The 24,240-nt window shown below is 42.1% G+C and overlaps 1 protein-coding gene across 16 annotated transcripts in view; it reads left to right on the forward strand.

Annotated features, from left to right (window-relative positions):
• nfixb (nuclear factor I/Xb) overlaps window positions 1-24,240 on the forward strand; it is an 87,362-nt gene that overhangs the window by 55,523 nt on the left and 7,599 nt on the right. For 7 of the 16 annotated variants that reach the window (XM_088357560.1, XM_088357562.1, XM_088357563.1 and 4 more), the window contains 10 exons: window positions 11,011-11,076; window positions 12,726-12,800; window positions 13,234-13,354; window positions 13,973-14,008; window positions 14,417-14,547; window positions 15,338-15,412; window positions 18,237-18,365; window positions 20,884-21,059; window positions 22,062-22,209; window positions 23,764-23,855. In XM_088357560.1, the coding sequence (XP_088213686.1) occupies window positions 11,011-11,076; window positions 12,726-12,800; window positions 13,234-13,354; window positions 13,973-14,008; window positions 14,417-14,547; window positions 15,338-15,412; window positions 18,237-18,365; window positions 20,884-21,059; window positions 22,062-22,209; window positions 23,764-23,855 (1,049 nt within the window). The remainder of the gene's footprint in view (window positions 1-11,010; window positions 11,077-12,725; window positions 12,801-13,233; window positions 13,355-13,972; window positions 14,009-14,416; window positions 14,548-15,337; window positions 15,413-18,236; window positions 18,366-20,883; window positions 21,060-22,061; window positions 22,210-23,763; window positions 23,856-24,240) is intronic. The other 9 variants (XM_088357566.1, XM_088357558.1, XM_088357567.1 and 6 more) reach the window with 8 other exon arrangements.

Raw genomic sequence — 24,240 nt, forward strand, 5'->3', positions numbered from 1 at the left:
TTTTTTTAACTGCACACGCAATGGAGGGATGAGGAAGGGATGAGGACAAGATGAGCGGCTGATTAAAATCAGGAAGCGGTTCAGGCAAAGTCTAGGCAAAGTTTTGAACGTTTATTTTTATAACTGATGAAGCCAGTTTGGTTTCATCAATGGGCTTTGTAATTTTGAGGATTTCAATAATGATACAAATGATACAATTTGTATTCTTTACTTCCCTTGACCTCCACTGTCGGATTGTTCCGTGCAGCTGTTGGACAGTAGTTGTCCGTTTGTTTGTCTCGGCCTGCCCCCCCACTCGGCCACCACCACATGACCAACACTCCCACTCTGCCTTTAGCACATTTCAGCGTTGTCTTTCTTCATGCTTTTTCCACTGCAAACATCTTCTGCTTTTGATTAGTGTAAAGAAACTCAGCATATTCCAACTTCTCCCTCCTCTCTGACAGGAACACTATTTCATCCTGCTCCATGTTCTTTAAAAAAAAAAAAATGCGGCTCAGCAATGTTTGTTGAGTTGTCCTTGGATTGTATCTTCAACTTTCAACTTCCTTTAAAAGTGGAAATGTATCTGGACTCTGGGTATTATTCATATTTTTTTGCTATTTTCATAGTAAAGCAAAATGAGAAAAACAAATATTTTTAGCTCATTTAAGCAATCATGATAATTTGATTGCATTCATCGCTGCATCTCAAGTGCCTTAAAATTACTTTGTGACTTTTTAAAAAAAGTCCAGTTGTCATAGTTTACTTGTCTTATCTTTAGTCTCTCTTTCCCAACACATAACTTGAATCGGCTGCACTTTTTTCAGCTGACGCTGCACACAAGCCTCAGTTTATAGCGATTCTTCTGCAGCAGAGGAGCGACAGGCAGACATCGTAAAATAAACCTCCTTAAATTTTGTCCAATCGGCGCTTGAAACCTAAAGAGATCATATACGAGGTCATTCAAATAGTTGGACTTCATCATATCAATCAAACGATGGTTAATACTTGCATGTAGTGTAATCTATAGAAATGAACCTGCCTTAGATGACACCAGATGGGTCGGGATTATTAAATTCGCGTTGGGTCAAAGGGTTTGACCGACAGAGTCCAGTCAATTCCAAATTCTTTCTGTTCTTTATGAATAGTTATATCATGTAGCCTTTCTCCATAGAATTTCTTTTTCTCTGCATCCCGATGACTTTTCAATGCGTTTATGTGCATGTGCAGAATAATTCAGTGAGACGGTCATGGTTTGGGGGATATAATGATCGTGATCCTTCTTGGACCACACAATAAAACTTTGCATTGTCTTACCCCACCACAACATAACAGGATGTCTGGATGATGTCATTGATTCTAAAACGCACAATCTGGGATTAGCTATGCTACAATTGCATCATTTAAGGCCGTGTCCTGTCATGCATTCACTTTCACACCAATAGACAAATGTAAACTCCCTTTAAAATAGTTTAGTGTTCACCTGAATTCACTAGAAGATCCAAGCAGGGCCCTCAAGGCTACTCGGGAGCCTCAGGAGATACTCGCACACGTAAAGGCCGAATGGAAAACACCACATCATCATCTCCAGCGGTTCCCGCTCTCGTTTCAGTGGCCGAAGCTCCTCCTTCCTCTGCTATCTCTATTTTCTGCGCTCGCATGTCATGTAGTTTGATTCTTCTCGTTTCACTGCCGCTCCATCATTCCCGCTCATTCCTGCTTTCCTCTGTTTTTCATAAACTTCTGGCTGATCAAGCCCCAGTGATCCCAGAGGCACGGTATGAAATGCCAGACATCTCTGAATATGTGCCAAACAGATGCAGGCTCCTCTGGTCTGTCCCTCAACTTGAGCATCTTCTCTGTTTTAACATCGGGCCACAGGAAATCATACCGCACATGCCTAAATTATATGTTTAAGTCGTCATCTTGTACTATGTCGTGCTAATGTTTGATATGTGGCCCGCTAATGTTGTGCACAAATATAGAAAAGGACAAAAACATGCCACCAGAAAGTTAAGAGGATATTCTGGATATTAAGAGGAAGTTCTGTTTTGTTGAAGGCACATTACAAAAATGTGATGATGAAAATTAAATGGGTCGTAATGAGGCACAAATGTTTTCATGGGCCTCAGTTAACCTCATGAGAAACTTTTCCCTTAATGCTACATTTCCAAAACATTTAAACATGACGAGTTTTGAACAGCAGAGGAAAATATGACATCAGAGCATTGTGATGCGTGTCAAAATAGACCCCACAAAAAGTTGAGGTGATGTGAGTACACTTGAGTGGTTTCAAACTCATTTTTGTCACAGGCCACCCTGTATATATATATTTGACTGTACAACCCAAATAAATGGATAATTGCTTTATATTACATTAACACAACACGGGACGTATAAAATTATTCAGCGGGCCAGATACGGCCCCCGGGCCTCGACTTTGACACTATTATTTTTTCTGCTTGCAAAATGATCACCCCTTGTTGCTCGAGCTGCATCATCAGGTTTAAATTTCAAATGTTGTGGAGCCAGTTTGGGCATGTCATTCTGTTTTCAGACAGCGATGAAAAACAGCAAAGGTACATCTAAGGCGAGCCCCAGATGTGACCTCGTGACTCTCCATGAGGCCATTTAACACACGAATATGTATTGGGAGAAAGTATAGATATTCAAACTACCTATTTATCATTCTTGCATGCACTTTTCCCTAAGCTCCCCTGGATTTGATCTGATGTTAACACACACTTTTTGTTTTTCATTTGTCCTTCTGCTCAGATCGCAAGGCCTTATAATCAATATGTTTATCCGCATTAGGTGCCCTAAACTCGTTAAGTGGATTTGGCAGTGGATTGCTTGGATTCTGATGAGTGGGTGGAAGGACGGTTTTATCTTGGTTAATAAGTTAATAGATGGATTGATAGATGTACGAATAAATCTCCAATCAGCTTGACCGGTAGTGAAGCCTTAAGCTGTCCGAACTAGGCCAATCCTCAACGTGCAACATGTGTAACAAGCCTTTTGATTCAACTTGCGTCTGCTTACGTCTCGGGCTCGACCAGTTTTTTCTTTTAGGCCCATATATGAAAGGGAAATAAAATAGTTGCCGATTAATCGGCAAATTCACATAGAGCGAATTTATTGTTTCTCAATTAGCTTTTTGGCTGTAAGATGGAGAGGTAAAACCCGGGGACTTGCTTGACTCTTTCCTCCCGTGGCCCGGACCTGACACTGGGGGAACATGTGGTGAGAGCAGGAGGCTTCTAGCATGAACAGCTTGCAGGCTGGCTAGCATGCCAGAGACAGGAAGCCTGGGGGCAGCTGTTTACTTACCTTATCTGCCTGAGAGATAAAGCCAGCTTTGACACACATAGCCGACAGCTCCCACACATAAACACAGCGACGCTCGCAACGCGGCAGTACGCAGCCACACGCAGGCAAACCACACAAACACCGGCCTGTGATGGGAGCCACTGACACTTGGACCGGGTTCATGTGGGGACACAGACTGACAAATGCGGTTGGGCGCTGACTTCCAGACAGCTGGTGGTCAAAGGTTGCCGCTCTATCTGTGCCCTCATTTCAGTTGCTTGCTTTTTTTTTTTTTTCTCAGGCCTCATCTTCTCTTTCCTGTCTATCTCTGTCATTCTCACCCACTCTCCCTGCTTACTGCTGAGATAATATAACATCGGTTCATGCTGTAGGTATGCAGATGTGGCGGTTCCTTTCCCAGAATCACTGCTTTTGGACTGCTTTCCTTTTTTTTTTTTTTTTTTTTTTGGAAAGCCCCCACCATTTCTGGAGGATGTATGCTGATTACATGCCGTCTTTGCTGGTACAGCTGGATGTTCATCCACTCTTTGTGTTCCACTATAGTGCTATGGATCAGGGTCTGCCGCTCATGATGTTACATTAGGTGCAATTTTGGGCCCACAAATCAAAATCTGATGGTTTAGTAATTTTTTTTTTCCTCTTTTCAGATCGATACCAGTATGAGTATTTAACGATTCTAGTACTGGCGCCACTTAAAATGTATTATTAAATTATCATTAAAGACATCTGAGAAGATGGAAAGCAATAGTAAGGCTGACTTACTTTCAAATGATGGCTATGAGATATTTTGCCTCTATCTTAATCAAGAAGGGAGGATTTGCAGCCACTCATTGCTCTCCCAATTCATTAGTCCAAATGAGCATTTATGCGGCGCCCACATTATTTTTTACAGGCCTACTTTGTGTTTCTGTGGACTTTTACAGCCCTCGTTAAAGATGCCCTCCAAGCTCCAGATAGAGTTGGGAGTGTTTATTTGCTTAGTTCACAAACCCAGAAATAAATAGCTAGTGTTTTCTGGTTCAGGTTGGATTAGATAGGGAAGCCTAAAAATTGTGATCTCTTTTGATATTTTGCTCAAATGTGCAGGAATTTGGGTACATGATCATCTACTGGGAAGTAAAAAAAAATGCATTTGTGCATTTGTGTTTCTTTGGCCCTTAATGTTATGCCACTGATTGAATGGCTGCGTGCGAGCTGGTGCCCACTCTAAACTGCTTCAACCCCCCCAACCATCCATCCATCCACCCTTCACCCCCTGCTCTCCTCCACTGCTCTGCCAACAAGTCTCTTTCTTTCTCATTCCTTCTTTTATCCTCTCTCCTTCTCTCGTCGTCTCTCTTGGCGGGGCAAAATGTTCCCACAGCTCTCACAATACCCCCCCACCCCACCCACCCTCTTTTCTTCCTCTCTCATTCACTCCTCTTTTTCTTGTCTCTACTTCTCTATACTGTCTGTCTCTACTCCCTCTTTTTCTGCCGCCATTTTTTTTTCTCACTGTCTCCCTCCCCCTTCATTCTCAGCCTCTCTCCCCACATTCCCTGGCAAAGCCTGGCATCACATGATCTTCTTTTCCACTTCTGCCCAGACCATGGCCCACATAAAAACACATGCACGTACACTGACACGTTTTTAGCTTTGAACCTCAGTTTTTCCATGGAACATATACTGTACAAATATACTGTTTGTCATCTCCGTTTCTTATTCTGCAAGACTTCTGAGAAGTATTCAGGAACACAAAAATCCTAAAATAATACCAAGGTAGTTTGAATGGAAATCTAAGTTGAATATGTCAAATTTGACAAACACTTGCTCTTTGCTCTTGCATATTTGAGTTCCGAGAGATTTTTGGCGCCTCAAATATTTGATCTGATGAAATGAAATATGCCAAAGTAAAAAAAAAAAAAAAAACCTCCACCGCCCTCCTGAAATCTCTCCCACAATTTATCTTGTGGAGGTTGATTTATTTACCATGTTTCTGCCATGTGTCCCGTTGCTAACATAGGACATCTGCTGGCCAAACGACAGAACTACATCCTCACCTCATCTCATATGGTAGAGTAGCTTAAGCAGTTCTGCAGGAGGAAGAAAAAAAAGTGCAATGCTTCTCTAGGGAGAAAATACTTGAAAATAATACATCTTCTCAATGCTCCATATAAGCCAAGCTTGATTATATCCATCAATGTTATGCAGAAAGCCATGAGAACAAGCAGACGTACCCCCCCCCCTTCCTTCCCCTTGTCCAGCTTCCCCTGTACATCACAGCTCATCAGCATAGGCACAGATAAAAGATAAAAGAAACAGTGTTGAGGTGGGGGGGGTATTCACGGGCAGCCAGCCAGCCACCCCCTCCACTCAGCCCTCCATCTTTCCATCCCTTGCCCTCGTCTCTCTCCCATGGTTGATTCCCTTTAGGCCCTTCTCACCCCCCCCCCCCGCCCGCCTCACCACTCTGTGGCATTGGCACTGGGAGGGCGCAGGCGGCACACAGACGGCCACGCAGATGGGCAACGGGCAATGCAAGGGCTGCCTCCCCACACCTGCTTCTTGCTGGCACAGGGCTCAGGCTACGGCGTGCACGTGCACATACTCATACATGTTCAGAAAGAAAGGGAACATCGTCCCATGTGAAGGCTAGTAAAGAGCATGCATACATGCTTGTGTGCTATATAGAAAAAAAAAAAAAATCACTGTCTCCCTCCCACACGCTCAGTCACAGATGTTTACATGCTTATCTCCAACTGTGCCTCAACATGTGCTCGCCAGACATTTTTTTTTCCTTTAACATATATCATGAGACATATAAGACACAATATTACATCCTTGTAAAATCACGCGCCATATTTTTAGCCTCACACCCCCACACAGTCACACATGAGCAAAGCAGCGAAACGCGTTTCACAATTAATCGCCTGGTGTTGTCTTGTCACATATAATGTCATACCAGCCATTCAAAGGACTTCATAAAAATGTCCTCGTGTTCATTCGACAGCAATAAAATGATCGTTTTGGTGTCGGTTAGCGCCACTTTGTTTCCTTTAACTTCGGGAAATGTTTCGGTGTGGAGCTGCTGGTTTAATAGTTAGGGAGTGGTGGCCAAAAGAACTTTCAAGGAAAGCCCCCAAAATAGTACGAGGGGGAAATCCATCCTAAATCAGAAAATCCCGGTGTTATTCCCAAAATTTCCGAAGGCTTCGTCTTCATTTGTAAGCGCACTAAATACTAAATCAGCCATCAGTACAGACTGTAATCTTTTTAATAGTGTCGTATTAGAAGTTTGCCAGCGACCCAGCTTCAGCATCCTTCGTCCTCCAGATGTGACAAAAAAAAAAAGACCACAAAATATCATACCATTGCCAAAATGGATAAGGAATATGCCTCGATGGCTTCGTCGGCAATTACCACAAAGTAGCTCACATCCAATGCTATCTTAATCAGATAATAACAATGATGACATTTAAAGATAACATTGAATTCCAATGCTAGAGGAGGAATTTTTTTGACAAATATATTTTAAATACACCATGCTTAACTTGATTGAGATTGCTGGAAGATGGCAGCCAAGAAAAAAAGTATCATCCTAAACTTTGCTAAACTAGAAACCAGAGGAGGCAAGGGAAGAGGTAGAACATGTGGATGTGGAGTGGGTGAAGGAGGAGGTGTAGGAGGAGGAGAAGGAAAAAAAGATGTTGAAATGAAGTCCAATAAAAGAGCCGAGTGAACATCTGTGTGGGATAGCCGTGGGGATTAGGAGGGTTTGGAACATTTTAAGCGCATTAAAGATTTAAAAAAAGGGTCAGAATGTTTAGCAACATACTGATAAACCTCTTAAGCGAAACCCAATTGGGGAGGCTGCTTGGGTTTCTTTATCCAGAGGCGAGTAGATGGGGGGGTTCAAGAGGCTGCTGAGAAAATTGAAAAAATAGTGTGGAGGGGGGGGGCACATAGACATAAATGTGACGCTGAGCACTTATTAACCATTACGTTAAGTACACTTGCAGAATTGAGTGCAATCCAATGCAGGAGCCAAAGTTTTCACTTTACGTGGGAAATAATCTTTCTGCATGATTCCCTTTGATTAGCAAGTGCCAAGATTTTAAAAACATACCTGGGTGTTTTGATTCACTCCACTGCAAACTTTGTGTGTCACAATGAGAGCCGTCGTTATTATATATTTTTGGGAAAATGAATAAATATAAATAATGATGAATAATTGCTGTTGAGAGGCTGATATAAAAGAATTTGGACCATCCTAAGGTAAAAAAATACTTGAATTACTCAATTAATTTGATAATCGATTAATTGCCGATTAATCGGTTAATTTTCACAGCATCTTTCAAATTGAGAGTCATTGTTGGGGTTTTTAAAGCTGCCAAATTCAGAATTTTCAGTTATTATTGTTTGTATTCTATCTCAATGCACTTGTCCTGGGAATTGGCTCGCTTAATCCAATGCATGCTAAATTCCCATTTGTGCTTGAAACTTTCCATCACATCTGGCCATAGATGTGTGGACACACCACCACAAGTGAATTCCCACATTTACCCAGAGTCTGATACTGAGCTGTTGCCGGTACCCGCACACTGGAGCTGGAATGACAGGCTTTGGACCAGCATTGCTACTTGCCATAACTCATCTAGACAGATGAATAGCCAGCCCAAAAAGAGTGGCAGAGGGAAGACAGAGATGAAGTGGGTGAGAACAGTGGTGGACTTGTCCGCAGAGCTTTCAAGCAGTCGGAGGTGGAGGCCTCTATCATTTGACTGTGAAGTGAACCATGTCTGCATCTGCGCAGCTCGCCCTAAATGACACCGTACTCAGAGTGCAGAGGCACGGTGACAAAACCAAAAGTTGACAGTCACAACGGAGCAGTGGCTTCTTTCCATGTTTGTATTGGAGTACTCCAGGCTTCTTGTATCTCACTGATGTCAATTTTTTTTTAAATCACTACGGTACAGCCACTGAGTTTAGGAATAACAACCATTTGGGGAAAGGCTCCAAAGGGTCATAAGGTCATCCTTGAATGAGTTCAAATCTTACCATTTGTATAATGTCTTAGTTTTAGTAACTGGATGCCTGAATGGCCAATTCATTTTACTTTTTGAATTTATTTGGCAGCACCTTTATTGTTGATTAAGAAGCTAACAGCACTTGTGTGGCTTTTAGCAAAACTAGAAACAGTTTCAATATTGTCAAGAGCCAAAACACAATTTTAGCGCTAAATATCATATAAATTTCAATTAATGTACATTAAAAAGCTTGATCGCTTTGCTCCAAAAAAAAAAAGGTAGCCGTCAAGGCGCAATGTTTGCTTGAGTGTTTGCTTGAGCACTCAAGAAAACCTTTAGTGGGAAAAAAAAAAAAAGAAAGGCCATTTGTTCGTCAGCACTTGCATCCTGTATGAATACGTACACTCTAAATGCCTCCATTAGTGCTAACAATGGCTGCACATGAATGACTGTGTGTTTATTTTTCACAAGTTCAAGTGGCTCTTAATGATTTAGCCCTGCGCTTCTGTCATTGAGTGACTCAAAATAAATCTTTTTTTTTTTCCACCTATAGTTTTCACCTATACATGTAGAGAATTTGCCAAATACAAAATGTCACAGTTAACCTTTTGTTTACAAGTGTGCGGAGTGTATCAGTGGGAGTACACTGCTTTGACCGGGCAACATAATGTGTGTGCTAAGTGTGATAACATGCTGTATTTGTGTGTTTGTGTATTATCTTTGGAGGGGCATTACCAAAGGGGCCTTGGGGCGACTGTGTGCACTAGATAAGGCTGATTCATCTGTATTTCAATATGTGAGTGTGTAATAGCATTTTTTTTGCAAGGAAATGAATCTATGTTGTGTATGAGAGAATTTGAATGTGTGTGTATAGGTGAATAGGGCCTGTGGGTTGGAGATGTTTTTTGGCAAGGGTCTAAAGAGCATCAGCTGGAGCAAGGTGCTCATCTCAATACATGGACACATTGTTCATATTGACACCTATGAGGCCCCTTTGTATCTTTCCAAGGTGTGCACATAGTAAAATCTGAATTTGATACCTGTGCATAAGTTATTAGAAACTTCTTTGGCAGATAATGACAGTTCCTTTGTTGTTTTTTTATTGGTGGATTTTTTTGACCAAGCAGGAAGGTTGTAAATTGAATGCTTGACATTGTAATGATTACCATTGAAGTTTGTTTTTTTTCTAAAATAATCTCGACCTCTCCTTCATCACACGATATGAGTTTGCTGAACATTAAGTTTCATTAAACTTTTACGGCAACATGGGCCTCGTAGGACCGCAGTCGAGTATCCCGCCGCACTCCATTAACAATACATATACGCTGTCATTTTTTTTTTTTTATCTTTAAGACCATTGGGTCTGTGTGAAACAAAAAACGGCACGCACGTGTATGTGTGTGTGCCTCTGTGTGGATGTGTGTGTTGGTTTGGGGGTGCCGTCAGCTAGCAGGAATGCACGAGTACCGCCAAACCTAAGATGGCTGCCAAGCGCTAAGATGGCTGCCAGGATGCTGGAGAGCGACAGTATGATAGATAAAGAAAAACACAGGCGGGCAATAGGAAATTTTTTGTAAAAGTCGACCCCAGGAGGGCATAGTGGTCAAAATATCAAAAATGTCTCCCTGGGTGATTCTGATTGTTTTTTTTCCCCCGTTGTGTGTTGATGGGCAGCCACCACGAATGGTGCTGCAGTGAGCTGGCAAGCAAAGCTTCAGTGCCACCCAAGATCAAAATCACTAGGCTTTGAGGACTTTGACATTCAGGAGCAGAGTAGCGGCTGCAAGGAGTCGTATTCTGGTCCGGGCCAAATGTTCCCCTCTTGGCCCTGGAAGGCCTCAATGCCACAACTCTGTGTGCTAATGGGCTTGAATGGTACAGACCATAAAGCTCCACAAGGCTGCTTTAAATAGTCCAAACAAACTGAGCTGAAGCAGGCAACTCTCTGCCTGCCTGTCCCGATACAAGTTCACATAAACACACAACGATACACTCCAGACAAATTCCCACAAGCCCAAAAAAAAATGTACATTTTTACTATCACCCTTCATCTTAGATACCAGCATGAAGGAAGCCAAGTTTTTTTTGAGACCGCAAATAACTTACGATGACCCAGACCTTTTGCGAAACTAGTAAAAACAATCCAAACATTCCTCAAAATGTCACAATTAGACCTTGACTGACAAATTACCTCTGGGGAGACTTCACCTTAACATCGCTCTGGGACCGGACTATAATAATACTGTGGGTAGGAAAGGAAAAAAAAAACATTTTAAACAGACTATAAAGAGGATAATGAGCACTGGCACATTTTATTGTAAATGTGGTTTAATATCGTAGGATATAATTTGCTTTTTTTATGAGAGTCGACGTAAATTGTAAACCAGGGTCAAATGAACTAACGCTTGATTCTCAGTAGAAAGTTTACTCTAAAACAGGTTTGAAAAATTTCCAAAGGCCTACTATTTGTTGAAGCACTGAATTACTCCACTGTATGCATAATTTGTGGTCTATAATTACAAATTTGGTTATTAAAGCTAAAATGTCACCTGGTCCTTTCCATAAATTCTGAAAGTAACTGATCACAACATATATGACTTATTTCTGGCATGAAATTCCTCGAGGCTTGGATTGCTTTCAGACACCCGTCCACCTGAATAACCTTGACTCTTTCACTTTTGTCATGTTTCAGAACAATCAGGACAATCAGACAACTCAAACCAGCAAGGAGAGACAGATGTCAAACCCCCGCCAAATGGTAACGATGCATTTATACACTGATCTCACAATTTAGGGACTTGCACATACTTGCATAAATGGTTTCAAATGGCTGTCAGCGCCGGGGGGCCCAGTATAGACACCAACACACACTTGTGCATGTACTACACCGACTGGACATAGAGGCCTCTCTGAGAGCAAGTGTGTCCCAACAGAATTTGGCTAGGTTTATTATGCTAAGGAAAGCTGATGGTACCGTAGTGTGGGGATTGCGGTGGGCCACTCATAAATCACACTGACGTTATTAGAAGATGGGAACCACATGGCCGCTGCAGAGCTTAGCACTGACCTCATACGCCGTCGCCGTTGTGGTTAACCCTGACATTGCTTGACTGAATGGGGAGCAGAAGGGAAATGAGGAAGGGGCTTGTAGTGAGGAGATAAACAAAGTAAGGAACGGAGAAGTGAAATGGAGGGATGGAGTGAAATGAGTCTCATTACATACGAGGCCACAGGATTGGTTGCGATGGGAAAATCGAATGTCAGGATGAAGAAGTGACCGGTAGATTGCAAAGATCTTATAAAACACAATTAATAAAATAAATTAAATGACTGTTAACAGAAGATAGGACTGTACAGTTTTGTATTAAGAGGGAATAAAATAGCTGACACGAGCACACTTGACCTCTACGAATGTACTTTTTGAAAAATATGCTCGAACGCAATACATTTTTAGCTATACTAGTTCTTTTAACGACTTGCCACAATGCTAACATTAGTGTTAGTGACTTGCTTTTACAACCTTTGCGGCATACTAAAGACATACAATCAGACAGTGTTTATTTCAAGATGTGACTTTTCTTTTGTAACGCTGACAAATCTTGATTGTGTTTAGCGTGTGTATTTATTGGCTTGGCTTCTTTCTTCTAACCGTGTCCCGGACACTTAACATGTATTCACCGCTGTATATTTGTACTCACCACAGTGTCTTAAAAGTAAATTATACCTCCTGTCTGTCGGTGGAACATACAAATGAAGAGAAAAGAGCAGTGTTGTTTTTGACTGCTACTAAATCCTAAACTGACTTGCGATATACTTGCAACTTCACTTTATAATACCGTCAGTGATCATCTTTTGCACGCAATCTGGCCGGTTTAGAATTTGATAGCTATACGTAAGAACTTTATAGCATCCCATCATTATTTGGCCCCCAATTGTAGCATAACCTCGTTTTAATATCATTGTGGTCCACAAAAAAAAACCCTGCAGAAATCAGTTGAACAAAAATGTTATGGGTGGAAAGGAGAAATAATTACAATGGTTCCAGTGATTTGCACTGGTTTTACTGCTTCTGTGGTTACACAATTAAAAATGATAAGAGTGATTAATTATTCATTTTGTTTTAATGTGGCTAAAATGATGCATTCTTAAGTGAAGTTTAGCCTAATTGCTGTGTGTGTGCGTGCTGAACTGTCAAAAGGGAAAAAGAAAACATATTGGAACCAAAAGGCCTCCTGTACCTTATAGAAAACACATGTTCGCACTGTATGACACCAGCCTCGTGTCAACCCTTTTGCACTTTACCCCAGCGTGCTCATGTATAGTAAACCACAGTATGTGTGTGTACGTCCATATCTACAACATGTGCCACGCAGCCCTCTCACTCCCTCACTGTTTTTTTTTACACAGGCCACTTGAGTTTCCAGGACTGCTTTGTGACTTCAGGGGTGTGGAACGTAGCCGAGCTGGTCCGCGTGTCACAGAGTGAGTCACGACTATAATTCACCCTGTCAATCTCTCCAGAAAGTCGCACAGTTCCTATCATTTGTTGCACTGCTGCTTGTATTCAGTGAGACAGCCTTGCAGCTAAGTTAAGCACAGCAGCAGCTCTCTTTACAACTGGTAAAAATTTGCAAGGGGGGAGCAATGCACATTTTATGACATAAATTACAATTTTTGCTTGAGCTCACTAATTCGTTTCATATGTCCGTCCAAAACTTGATATAACTTGTTCCATTCCTTTTCCTGGTTGGTCAGCCACACTTTTGAACTGAGTGCTACAATAAAATAAAATAAATAATCATGTTAGCACACCAGCACGTTTAAATTAGAAAGCAAACAATTAATATGTATAATATATATTTAGCAAGTGTATCAGTTTGGCTTGTATGATTTTAAAATCAATTTCTCTATCCAGCCCCAGTCGCTACGGCGACCGGCCCCAGCTTCTCTCTGGCTGACCTGGACAGCCCTGGATACTACAACATCAACCAGGTCACCCTGGGACGACGCTCCATCACCTCCACTCCTTCCACCAGGTACTCAATCATAGAGTATTATAAACTTGACAGTTTTAATATTGTTGGCACAATCTAATGAGAAGCCATCTGTACTAAAAATACATTGCTCAGTATTGGTAAATATGAGAAAAGAAAATTATGACCGCCCGGGATATATTTCTTTTTTTAATTGGCCAATTTATTTTTGTATTGTTTCTTTTGTTTGTGTAGAAATAGTTGTTTGGTACGTTTATTTTTTATTATTTTATCATTATATTTTTATATTAATATTATTATGTATTCATATTATATTATTTTTAAATTATAATTTTTTATTATATTATATTATTAAATTTCATTCGATTGTGCACATGTACCTAAAATTTTGATCAGTCTGTAGACACAAACACAAACACCCTCAACGGTGGCCCTTGATATTAACACTCCTCATTTCCTAATTGTTTAACTACTGAATTCTACTGTACTCTTGTGCTTAAGCTTCTTCTGCTTTCTGATTGTGCTTTCTCCTCCCCCTCGTTCTTCCTTCCTTCCTTCATCACTAATCCTTCTCATTTCCGTTCATTTGACCAACCGATACATCCGTCATTCTGTCTGATGTTTGGGTGTCTGTTTTTCCTCGCTCGTCTTACGCTGCAGGACTGAAATGGAGCTTTATGCAAGTCTCCCACGGAGGTACACTCATCGCTGCATATCTCCCTTGATACTAATGTAACACAGATCCCTTCATCACACTCGCACAAAATCCAAGCACGCTGTCACACACACAATTTGAAGCGCTTGAATGCTTTCTGCCCCTTGTATTTTATTGTTCACAGATGTGTGAGTGTATAAGAATGTGCAAACACATGCAGAATGTATCTCGGCATCACATAACATTGTGTGTTTGCTTTTTCGTGCTAGGTTGAAAGTTGATTCAGCATGTTGAGTAAAAATCCGGTCTCGTATTACTTATAGTCCTCCGTGGCATGAAATATAATAGACTTGAACTTCAATGTAGGTCATCTATACTGTATTTAACCACTGCAAGGCCAAGTTCTTGAGCACAATGAAGAATCAAATAACCTCCATCTTCCTTCTCAGCTCTAACAAGCGCAAGTCCATTGACGACAGTGAGATGGAGAGCCCGGTGGATGACGTCTTCTACTCGGGCCGCTCGCCGGCAGCTGGCAGCAGCTCGCAGTCCAGTGGTTGGCCCAATGATGTGGATGCAGGTAATCCGTCTAGTTTCACTGCAATATTTGAATTGTTTCATTTATCATAAAAAATGAATTATTTGATTGAGCCTGACAGGAATTTCCAAACACTTTTGTTTTCTTACTAAACAAGGCCTGACTAGATGAAGCTCCGCCCCTTAATTCACAATCATGCATAGCACTTCAAGATGCTACCAAAGTTTTATATTAGCCAAAACACAAAGTTTTATTTTTTTTAGACCAGTGCATCTCAAATCTGTTACACCAAGTCACATCTTTAAAAAATATTCACCCTCCAACTACCAGCATTTTGTACAACATTAAAATACAGTAGAATAGTCGGCCTAAGTGTTCAAAAAGTCAGGCCATGCTTTTCTTCCTAAAAACTCCATTTCATGCTGAATATGTTTTTCATTTTGGTCATTCACCTTCAACAGCCACTCAAGCTGATTAGAAACTAATTGGTAGACTAGTCCATATACTATGTGAGGAGTCCCAATAGAGAAATGTGAATTGTATATAACTAGCCAATGAATTTTGTGTTTTACTGTGTCATTTTTCCAAATGTTTTTTTATTTTATTTCCATCCCACTGTCACTCCTACTCACATGCTGCCATTTTAATAGCACTGCTGTAGCCATGAAACTTTAGAATAGACACTTGCTGCACCCTATAACGTCAATCCCCTAATGTCCATTATTTAACCACCACCTCTCTTTCTCCCCCCCATCTCATTCTTTCCATCTTTTTCTGTCTACTCCCCTCTTCCATTGTTAACTCTTCCCTTCTCCCCTGTTTGGCCTTTCAGTGCAGCACCATTTGGCCAGTGTGCAGGAGAGGAAGATTAAGCATGAGAGCGATGGAGTGCAGTTTCCTTACCATGGTTAGAGCAACATTAAACATTATACTGTGTACATGTACTTTTCATATATGGCTCACACCGACCTCACCTTTTGCATCTTTCTCTGTTTTCTTTTCTAAAATATGTCCTTTACCTTTGAACTCTTCTCCTTCTCCTGTCTTCATCACTCGTGTGTCTTGTTTTCTGGCTATGCTGCTGCTGGGTGGGGTAATGTTTCTGCCAGATGTCTGCTGTTGTCCTCCGTGGATTTACCAAAGCCTTTTGGTTGCCCAGTATCTCCATCGCTGTCTAAGTGGGGGGGGGGGGAAGAAAACCCTGGTGCATTAAAACACATCAAAAATCAAAACAAACCTGACTGTGTTCAATTTAAGATGCATTTGGAGCAACCCAAAATTTCTTCTTGCAGTAGTGTCAAAAAAAATGTTGATCGCCACTTTGGGTGTTACAAAGCAACTGTTGAGTTACGGCGTTTGGGATTATCCTGCTCTTGATTGTCTAAACAGAGCTGTTGAAGGTCGCCCCCACCTGCCATAGACCTGCCTCCCAACCATGGCACATGACCCAAACAAATACCACTAAAGGCACCCAGGTGTATCATCAATGCGCAAGATGCCTTCTGTCTCCGAGACGCACTTCACGCACGTTTTACAAAAGACGCACGCACACACACGTGCAAAAGCATGATTTTTATCACTCTCTTTCTGTGACATCCATTCACACATACACACTGCCCAATCTGGAGAGGGGCTGTGTTCCAGTCCAGATGGTGCCTCCATGTGTCTGCAGTGGAGGGAGCTACTGGGTTACAGCAGACATCTGCTCTGGTGGTGCTGGTGATGGTGTTGAGAGTGATCGAGGGGTGGAGGATGGGGGGGGGGAGGCCTCTGCCTGCTCTCGAGCTAACTCTCAACCCGAATGAAAAGCTCTGAAGCTTAGCAGGTGATCATGTGATTCATCATGAGTTTTTCTGTGCTGCTTTGCTTGCTCTCTCTCTCTTTCTCTATGCCTGCTTGCCTCCTCAGTGGTGGGAAAATCTTTAAATGCTGCTTAACCATTTGGGGGGGGGGTTGCCAAGTATCTGTGGACTTTCAACAATTGTGTTGGGATGTGTGTATGTTGTGGAGGTGTCCTTGCGGTGCCATCCCTCGTTTGCCATATGAGAGTGTTAATGATGTGTAAGCTCGTCAGCTAATCAAGGATTTGCTTTAGGCACATTATTCTTTTTTTTTTTCTCGCAAATCTGAGTTTTTGTTTGTGTCGTACCTTCTGTCATGCTTGCACATGTGCGTTCTTGTCTTGGAGTGTTTGCTAAGAACCTGTACTGTGACAGTTGGAGGTTTGTGTGGTTGCCAGTCTGTTAATATGACAAGACTAGATGATTCCAGTAGCAATCGCCCGTCAGTCTGCTACAATGTGATCCAGGAACCTAAATATGAATTTAGTACATTTGCACCAAACTGCAAAACCACCATAGTGCACACCATGGAATAACACTTTTTTTTTGTGCAATTATAAGAGTTAATCACATACATAATTCTTTTTTTTTTTTGAAAGGAAAAAATAATGTGTAATGCTCAAACTGCTTCATAATGTAATATAATATAATATAATATAATATAATATAATATAATATAATATAATATAATATAATATAATATAATATAATATTGTGTCTACAGCATTGTACGATTCTATACTTTTACTTCCCCACGAGTGTCTGGCTTTGTAGATTATTGTAGCCAGAGCTTTATTTCAGAAGTCAAGACTGCGGTACTGTGCAAAGGTCAATGCACCCTTTGGGTCCGGCCCTCAAACTATTCTAAATTGCACCTTTTGTATGACCATATATCAAAATAAGTTCCCTCAGCGCCGGCCACACGAGGCCCGGATCACAGCAGCGAGCCTCTTTTATCTGTAGCTCTCACACTTTTGGCCATGTTTCTGGTCCACTGCTGAGCTGGACCTATAATTAGCGTGCCCATTTTTACCAAAATGACGAATGTTTCATCCAGGTCTTCCACCTCAGTTGACATTTATAGACAAGGGTGGGGTGGGGGGGGACCGGAATATATTTTTACGTGCGTGTTGGCCATGCCGTCACCTCCGGTTTCCCAATTAACTCCTTCCTCCATCCATCTGCAGCCTCTTCAGTGGCAACTTGCCCAGTGCTCACCATCCTGCCACAACAGCCTGTGCATGTGTGTGTATAATTTTAACGTGATCCATAATGTCTTTAAGCGGTATTATAAAATGCCCGATATAGTTGCAAAGTGTCTGTTGTTGATTCTCATTCATTGGAGGCGAAATGTAGCTGTTGTTTGTGTTGAACGTTGCGTCCCTTTGCTCTGGATGGAACTTCCTTTGCGAGGAGGTTGTAAGATGTTTGCTGAATCGGAGTCATCACATTGGCTTTGGATGCCATATTTGTAATCTTCAGTCGGCTTTTGCACACCATTGGACATCCGATTTGGATTGCCACTATATTTCCCAGCTCTCCTGTCTCCTGATACTCTGCGCCCAGTCACGCTCCTCGCCCTCCCCGTCACTTCCTTTTTTTTTTTTTTTTTTTACTCTGACTTCTTCAAACATGGCCTCTCATCAAGCCCCGCCCCGACGTCCCACGCCCCTTCTGACAGCTAGGGTACAGCTCGCCAACAAATATAATCTGTTAAACCAAATCAATGATGATTCCAAATGATCTTTGATTTCAGTCATTTGATTTTTGCAATCAAATTCAAGAGACTTTTTTTTTTTTAATATATAGAGTCAAAGTAAGCAACGCAGCCATGTTTCATTAAAACCTCGTCTCTGTTCTGCCATTTTGTTGATCCCCTTTTTTTACCAGGACTGTCATCGCCTGGTTCTCTTAAGAAGCCGGGGAAATTCGATTTCAGCGCCCTGTCCTCCCAGACGAGGTCCCCCCGCATGGCGTTCACCCACCACCCACTGCCAATGCTGGCGGGAGTGAGACCAGGTGAGACCAACCTAGCTCCAGACCCTAATCGCTCCCTCCTCCTCCCCCCCATCAACCCCCCCTTTATCCTCCTACCCACTCCCACCACTTGAGCCCCCACCCCCCCAAAAGCGGGAGCAGTGTTTCGGGGGAAATGAGAGCGGCTGGGAATTGACAAATTTGGCAGGTAGCTCTTCTGTGCTCGCCTCTGCCTCCTCGTCTGTGTCTTCTAACATTGGAGGGTTTTTGGTCCGACTGGTGACAGCTCTTGGGATTCTGGGCATGTGCTTTTCTGTGCTTGGTAGATGGTGAGAGGTGGCAAATGATTTGCCTACTTACGTGCTTGAGCTCCCTCTTGCAGTTTTTCGCCTTGATTGTCATGCATTTGAATCCAAGTAAAAATGATGTGGCCACTCTTCTTGAATGTAACACATGTTCTGTTTTGTCATATACACATTTACTGTGAGCTTATTGTTGATAGATATTGTCACGTCACACTGTTTATCTCGTTTCTTTCCTCTGGTTGGATCCTATTTTAAATGAATTTGCCTTCATTTTCATAAACACTGATTGATCAAGTGATCCAGGGATCACATCTGTTTTATTCAGACTGGCAAGAGCAGAAGATTAGCACTTGGAGTGAAATGCTTTGTGAACCAGCTGGTCCTCCATCACGCTGAAGCAAGAAGCTCATGATAACAGCAGATATCAAACAAAGCCAAACGAGTCCAGACAATAAATCGCAGCTCTCCTAATTTTATCGCCACTGCACAGATAAAGCGAGAAAGGGGGGGAGGTTCTTCTCCTATTTGGAAAGGCTACATGTGTGAATCCGGCCAAAAGAAGAAGCTCTCTGCAGATAATTTTCCATGAGCTTTTTGTGTGGTTCGGGTACATTAAAAGCTTATCAAGCCATCAATCCAGTATGAAGCGACGAGGCTGCCCGTTAACTGTTGATTGGCTGTGGCTCCAGCGAACCCATCTCCGTTGCATTTACAAATTTGCAGATATTCACAACAATGTGTATTATTCAGATTTTTATTTTTATTCTTTGTCTCTAAAGCCTTGTTAGAAATGTTCCCATGTTGGTTTAAGGCTTCAACCACCGTAGTATTTATTTATCTATTTATTTATCTGTCCATCTTTTTATTTATTTATTTATTTATTTATTTATCCATCTATCTATTTTTATTTATTTATTCATTTATTTATTTATTTATCCATCTATCTATTTTTATTTATTTTACATTTGTTCATTTTTACCCTATTTTTATTTTATTTTTTTGCTACCTGCTCCTAAGGGATCTAAGGCGACTGTTATCGCGAAGCACATTCGAGCTGTCCTCACACGGCACGGCGGCGCTTTTGGCCATGATGTTGCTCCCTTTATTCCCATTCAGCTGAGTAGCAGGGCGGAGGATCCAAAGTCTATCCTCTCATCATCAGCCCTACCACTATAAACCTTTTTCCCAAGCCACCCCCCCCACCCCTATACTCCCAGATAGTTTGGCTTTCACCCACTCTTTAATGGGATTAACAGGGGGACTATAGGAACAGGGTGCAGGCAGCCTGGCATGGGTGCAAGGTGTTGCCGGGCTCAGGGGCATAGACCCCCTTTCTGGGGGGTAATGCAAAGGGGTTGGCACTCTCATGAAGTACACTCGCGCGCACAATGTAGTATAAGACGTAAGTACCGAAGAGTGTTGGCAGCCTTACGTGGGCAGCTGGGGGGCTTGGATGGGAAGGGTGTCGGACTGGCACAGTTAAGGGGAAGAATGGGCCTCTAATATAAATCAAGTAGTAATGGATATACGTCTGACAGAGGGGGCTTTGTGTGTCTGTGCAACTGCCCCCCCTCTCACTCACACAGATTTTACCCTATTTTTAGCGCAATAATGATGGATATTGAATTCCCTACCACACATGTAGTAGTTTTGATGCTACTAAAGGTTGCGGAAAGTAAAACAGCCTATTTGGAAGGCGGTGTGAAAAATGATATCATAAAAAAAAAAGTGAGTCAGATCAAATATTGCTTCAGGCTCTTAATGCCAAGTTGCATCCATGCCAACGAATCAAAACAGCTCGTAAACACGCAGGCATTAAGAACGGCTAATTTAAGACAGTACTCAATGATCTCTTTGTGCTTTTCCGTTTTACAAGCTCTGCAGGTCTCATTTTGAATGTTAGGTTCTGTGCTTGTGTGAACCATGTATGACATTGAAGGTTGCTGACAGAAGCTTTTTTTTTTTTGTCCATATCAGAAAGCAGTGTGTGTGTGAGCGAGAGAGAAAGAGAGAGAGAGCTGTCCTCTGCAAAGCTTTATAGATTCACTGGAGTGATCGTAAAACTTTACGAGCATTGACCATAGCTATTAACCCAAAACAGCTTTTCGTGAGAAAACAACATTTGCATTTTAGATTTGCACTTAAACTTTAATGATTCTTGTTGTGATGTGATCATCGTGCAAGCATTATTCATAATGTGTAAAAATGAGCATGGGTGGTGCACGCAGTCGCGTAATTCACATTTCCGTCCGCAGGTAGTCCTCGTGCTTCTGCATCAGCTCTGCACTTCCCATCTCCCTCCATCATCCAGCAGTCGAGCCCCTACTTCACCCACCCGACTATCCGCTACCACCACCACCCTGGTCAGGATCCTTTGAAGGAGTTTGTGCAGTTTGTCTGCGCTGATGGCCCAGGGCAGGCCGGCGGACAGGTAAGGTTCTCCGCCTGTTATCATCTTCTCATTTATGGAGAACAAGTAAATGCCACGTGGCCCCATTTTGCTTTAATTACCTGAAAAAAATCTTAAGGGAAGGGAAAAGTCTGTGTCATGTGGCTTAATTATGTCATAGTGTTTTAATTGGGGGAAAAAAAATGTTTATTGTAGACAGATGACTGTTAATCATATGATTTGGTGGGTTACCAATGAATTCTAATTCAAAACAGACTGGAACCATTTTGTTTTTTGATAAGGGAGAAAAACATTTTCATCATTTGGTTTTAATAATATACTGAATAACTAAAAACCCTCCAAAGCATGCCTTATTGATGAGGTCATAGGTCAAATGGTCATACTGTATTCATTTTGCTGATTTCAACAAAGGCATTCCCTATCCTTCCGGACTTTATGATTTTTTTTTCTTTGGCTCCACCCACTCACGGAGATTTTGCAACCATCAGCACACCGACAGTCACGACACATTAGTCAAGCATATCAGTCCTGTGTTTTATTTCTGTTTCCATCACTTGCTGTGGTTTTAGTTGGACTTTGGTTCTTTGGTACTGGTATCGTGGATGGTGCTGTACTTGTGTAGGAGTATTTTCTCATGGTTTTTGATTTCTCGCCATCTTCTGGGTGAATGAATGGCCGTCAATAATTTGCTCACTTACCTCCTCCACCCACCATGGACCACCCCTGTGGAACCTCTCACGTTAGGCTCCAGCTCCCACTCCTATCAAACCCTGTGGTGACTATTATTTTTCACACCTCCATAAAAGATGCCGTCCACATACGTCATCCCTTTGGTTGTTGTTATCCACCACCTTCCTCTTCCTTCTTCCACCATCGCCTGCCTCTAAACACCTCCCTCCCCACCTCCGTCATGGATATTTTTTTTGGGGACCTGGCATCCCGAGCTGCGTCCGTTATTTTTTCCATCCCGTGTTTGCGGATTGTCGCATGTCGCCCTCCTGACCCTATTTGTGTTGTCTGCAGCCAAACGGGAGCGGCCAGAGCAAAATGCCAGGCTCCTTCTTGCTGCCTCCACCTCCCCCAGTGGCCCGCCCAGTGCCCCTCCCTATGCCCGACTCTAAACCCAACAGCACGCCCCCTGACGGCGGACTCTCATCGCCCGCATCTCCGTGTAAGTGACCCCACAAAGACCATTTTGAAAACCAAATCCAAGTCAAAAAAAAAAAAAACTCGAGAAAGAATTTGACACAAACAGACCCCCTTTAGGGAACAACCCCACGCCCATCCCCATTGTTCTTCCTCCAACGCCGTGCCACCGTTGTCATGTCTAACCAGCAACTCATATCCCTTTACCTTTGGAAGTGGGGCCTACACGATTAAAATAACTTTGGAGAGCATAGAGGTACATCCAAAGTCTCCAAACGTTCAAGAGGAAGCTGATAAATGTCCCAATGACTTTTGTGGTGTTCATCAGGGCTCTGTACCCAGTCCCAACAGTTTGAGTTACTCAACATATTGATCCTCGCCTCGTGCCTTGATATGGATCTTGACCCATCAGCAACAAGGGGAAACCTCAAATCAGAGAGATCAGTGCTTGATTTTAGTAGGAGCAAGGCAGAGATTCAGAGTAGCTATTATTTTGTCTAGGTTGGTATTGGTAGAATCATTCAGTAATTCTAGGTCGAACCTGAATAGAAGATTTTGTGTGTCTGGAATTTAAGGAGTGATTCTCATCATATTATCTTCCTCACCTTCGACTGGAGGGGCACTGGATGGAGCACCTTTTTAAACGGAGTAGTCTTTCCAAACGTAGCATTTGTCTTGACCACATTCAGTGTCTGAGAGTCCTTTATGTCGTTTGTATGTTATCCCAATATACCGTAAATCTACTGTGTCCATGCCATTTAACGATACTTAACCTCAGACTTCTCCTTCTGTCTCTCTCTGTTGTATTCATGTACTTATTCAGTTTAGTGATAGACGAATAGATTGGCACGTTTCTTTCAATGGAGAAGAAAATGGTTGGTGAGGAACAACATGTAAGACACCAGGGTCAAACTCCATAGTGTCATAGACGTCAACAAGGATGCCATCGCTGATACTGTGAAGCTCACTCTTAAAGCTGCTGACCCCTTGGGACCACCAAGAAATATATGTTTTGCTGCCTGCGTGACAATGTGAATGGAGTTCCACTGAATTCTTCCAAGAAAATCTCCAACCTTAACGATAGGTCATGCATGAGCCTCCATTTATACAGCTGGGTGCACCAAAATAACACTGCCCCTACCCTAACCCTGCATTGATGTTGGTAATGGATAAAAGAAACTATTATTAAGCTTTGGGGATGTCTTTCCAAATGTCTGGCAACCTCGTGAAAAAAAAAAAAAATAGGTCAATGGTGCTCAGTTCTGCGAAAAGAAAACAACAAAAATTACCCAGAAATTATGAGAGCTAGTTATTAGGCAAGAGTAGCATTGATAACTTTTAAAGGTTAGTTTCTAGTTCAGTCAAGGACTACTTTTTGCTAACAGGCACAACATTGTACATGGAAGAAAAACGAGCCTTTGTTGTTATACGATATTTGTGCTCACGGACATTTTTAAAGGCATGATGCTGGATGGATTACATAATCCCAGCCATGCCTGTTTTTTTTTTTTTGCCTTTACTCAACATCTGTCTTTGTGTGCACAGACTTACGTCTTTTTGTCCTCTTCTGTTTCGGTAGCATACTCCACGCCAGGCGCCACAGCTCCCAACAGGTTTGTCGGCATCGGATCACGGGACAACAACTTTCTGAACATCCCGCAGCAGACACAGGTGGGATTTATAATGTGACGTAACTTGTTTTTGAGGGGCAATTATCTATTTGCCCAATTCTTCGACCTGTCTCCATTTACCAGCAGTACTTTTCTCATTGGTATATAAGCACACCTGCCTGGAGCCAAGCTCAGTTATGCTCTTCAACACATGGAAACCATCTGAATCTCCTCTACTGTTGTTTCTCGGCCCTCCATACTTTGACTTTACCGGTTCCATTCTTTTCAGCTCACTTTTATTTTTTATTGTCTCCTTTCATCCACTGCATTCCGAAACTTTGATTTATTTTCTCTTCTTGAAAGACATACCTTAACTGTTTTTAATTCTTTGCACACACAATGAGAGATTTTTTTTTAGGCTGACCAAAGCAGACATCCTTTTTTTC

This window comes from Syngnathus floridae, chromosome 17 (assembly GCF_059516105.1).
Source record: "Syngnathus floridae isolate MCC-2025c chromosome 17, RoL_Sflo_1.0, whole genome shotgun sequence".
Lineage (NCBI taxonomy): Eukaryota > Metazoa > Chordata > Actinopteri > Syngnathiformes > Syngnathidae > Syngnathus > Syngnathus floridae.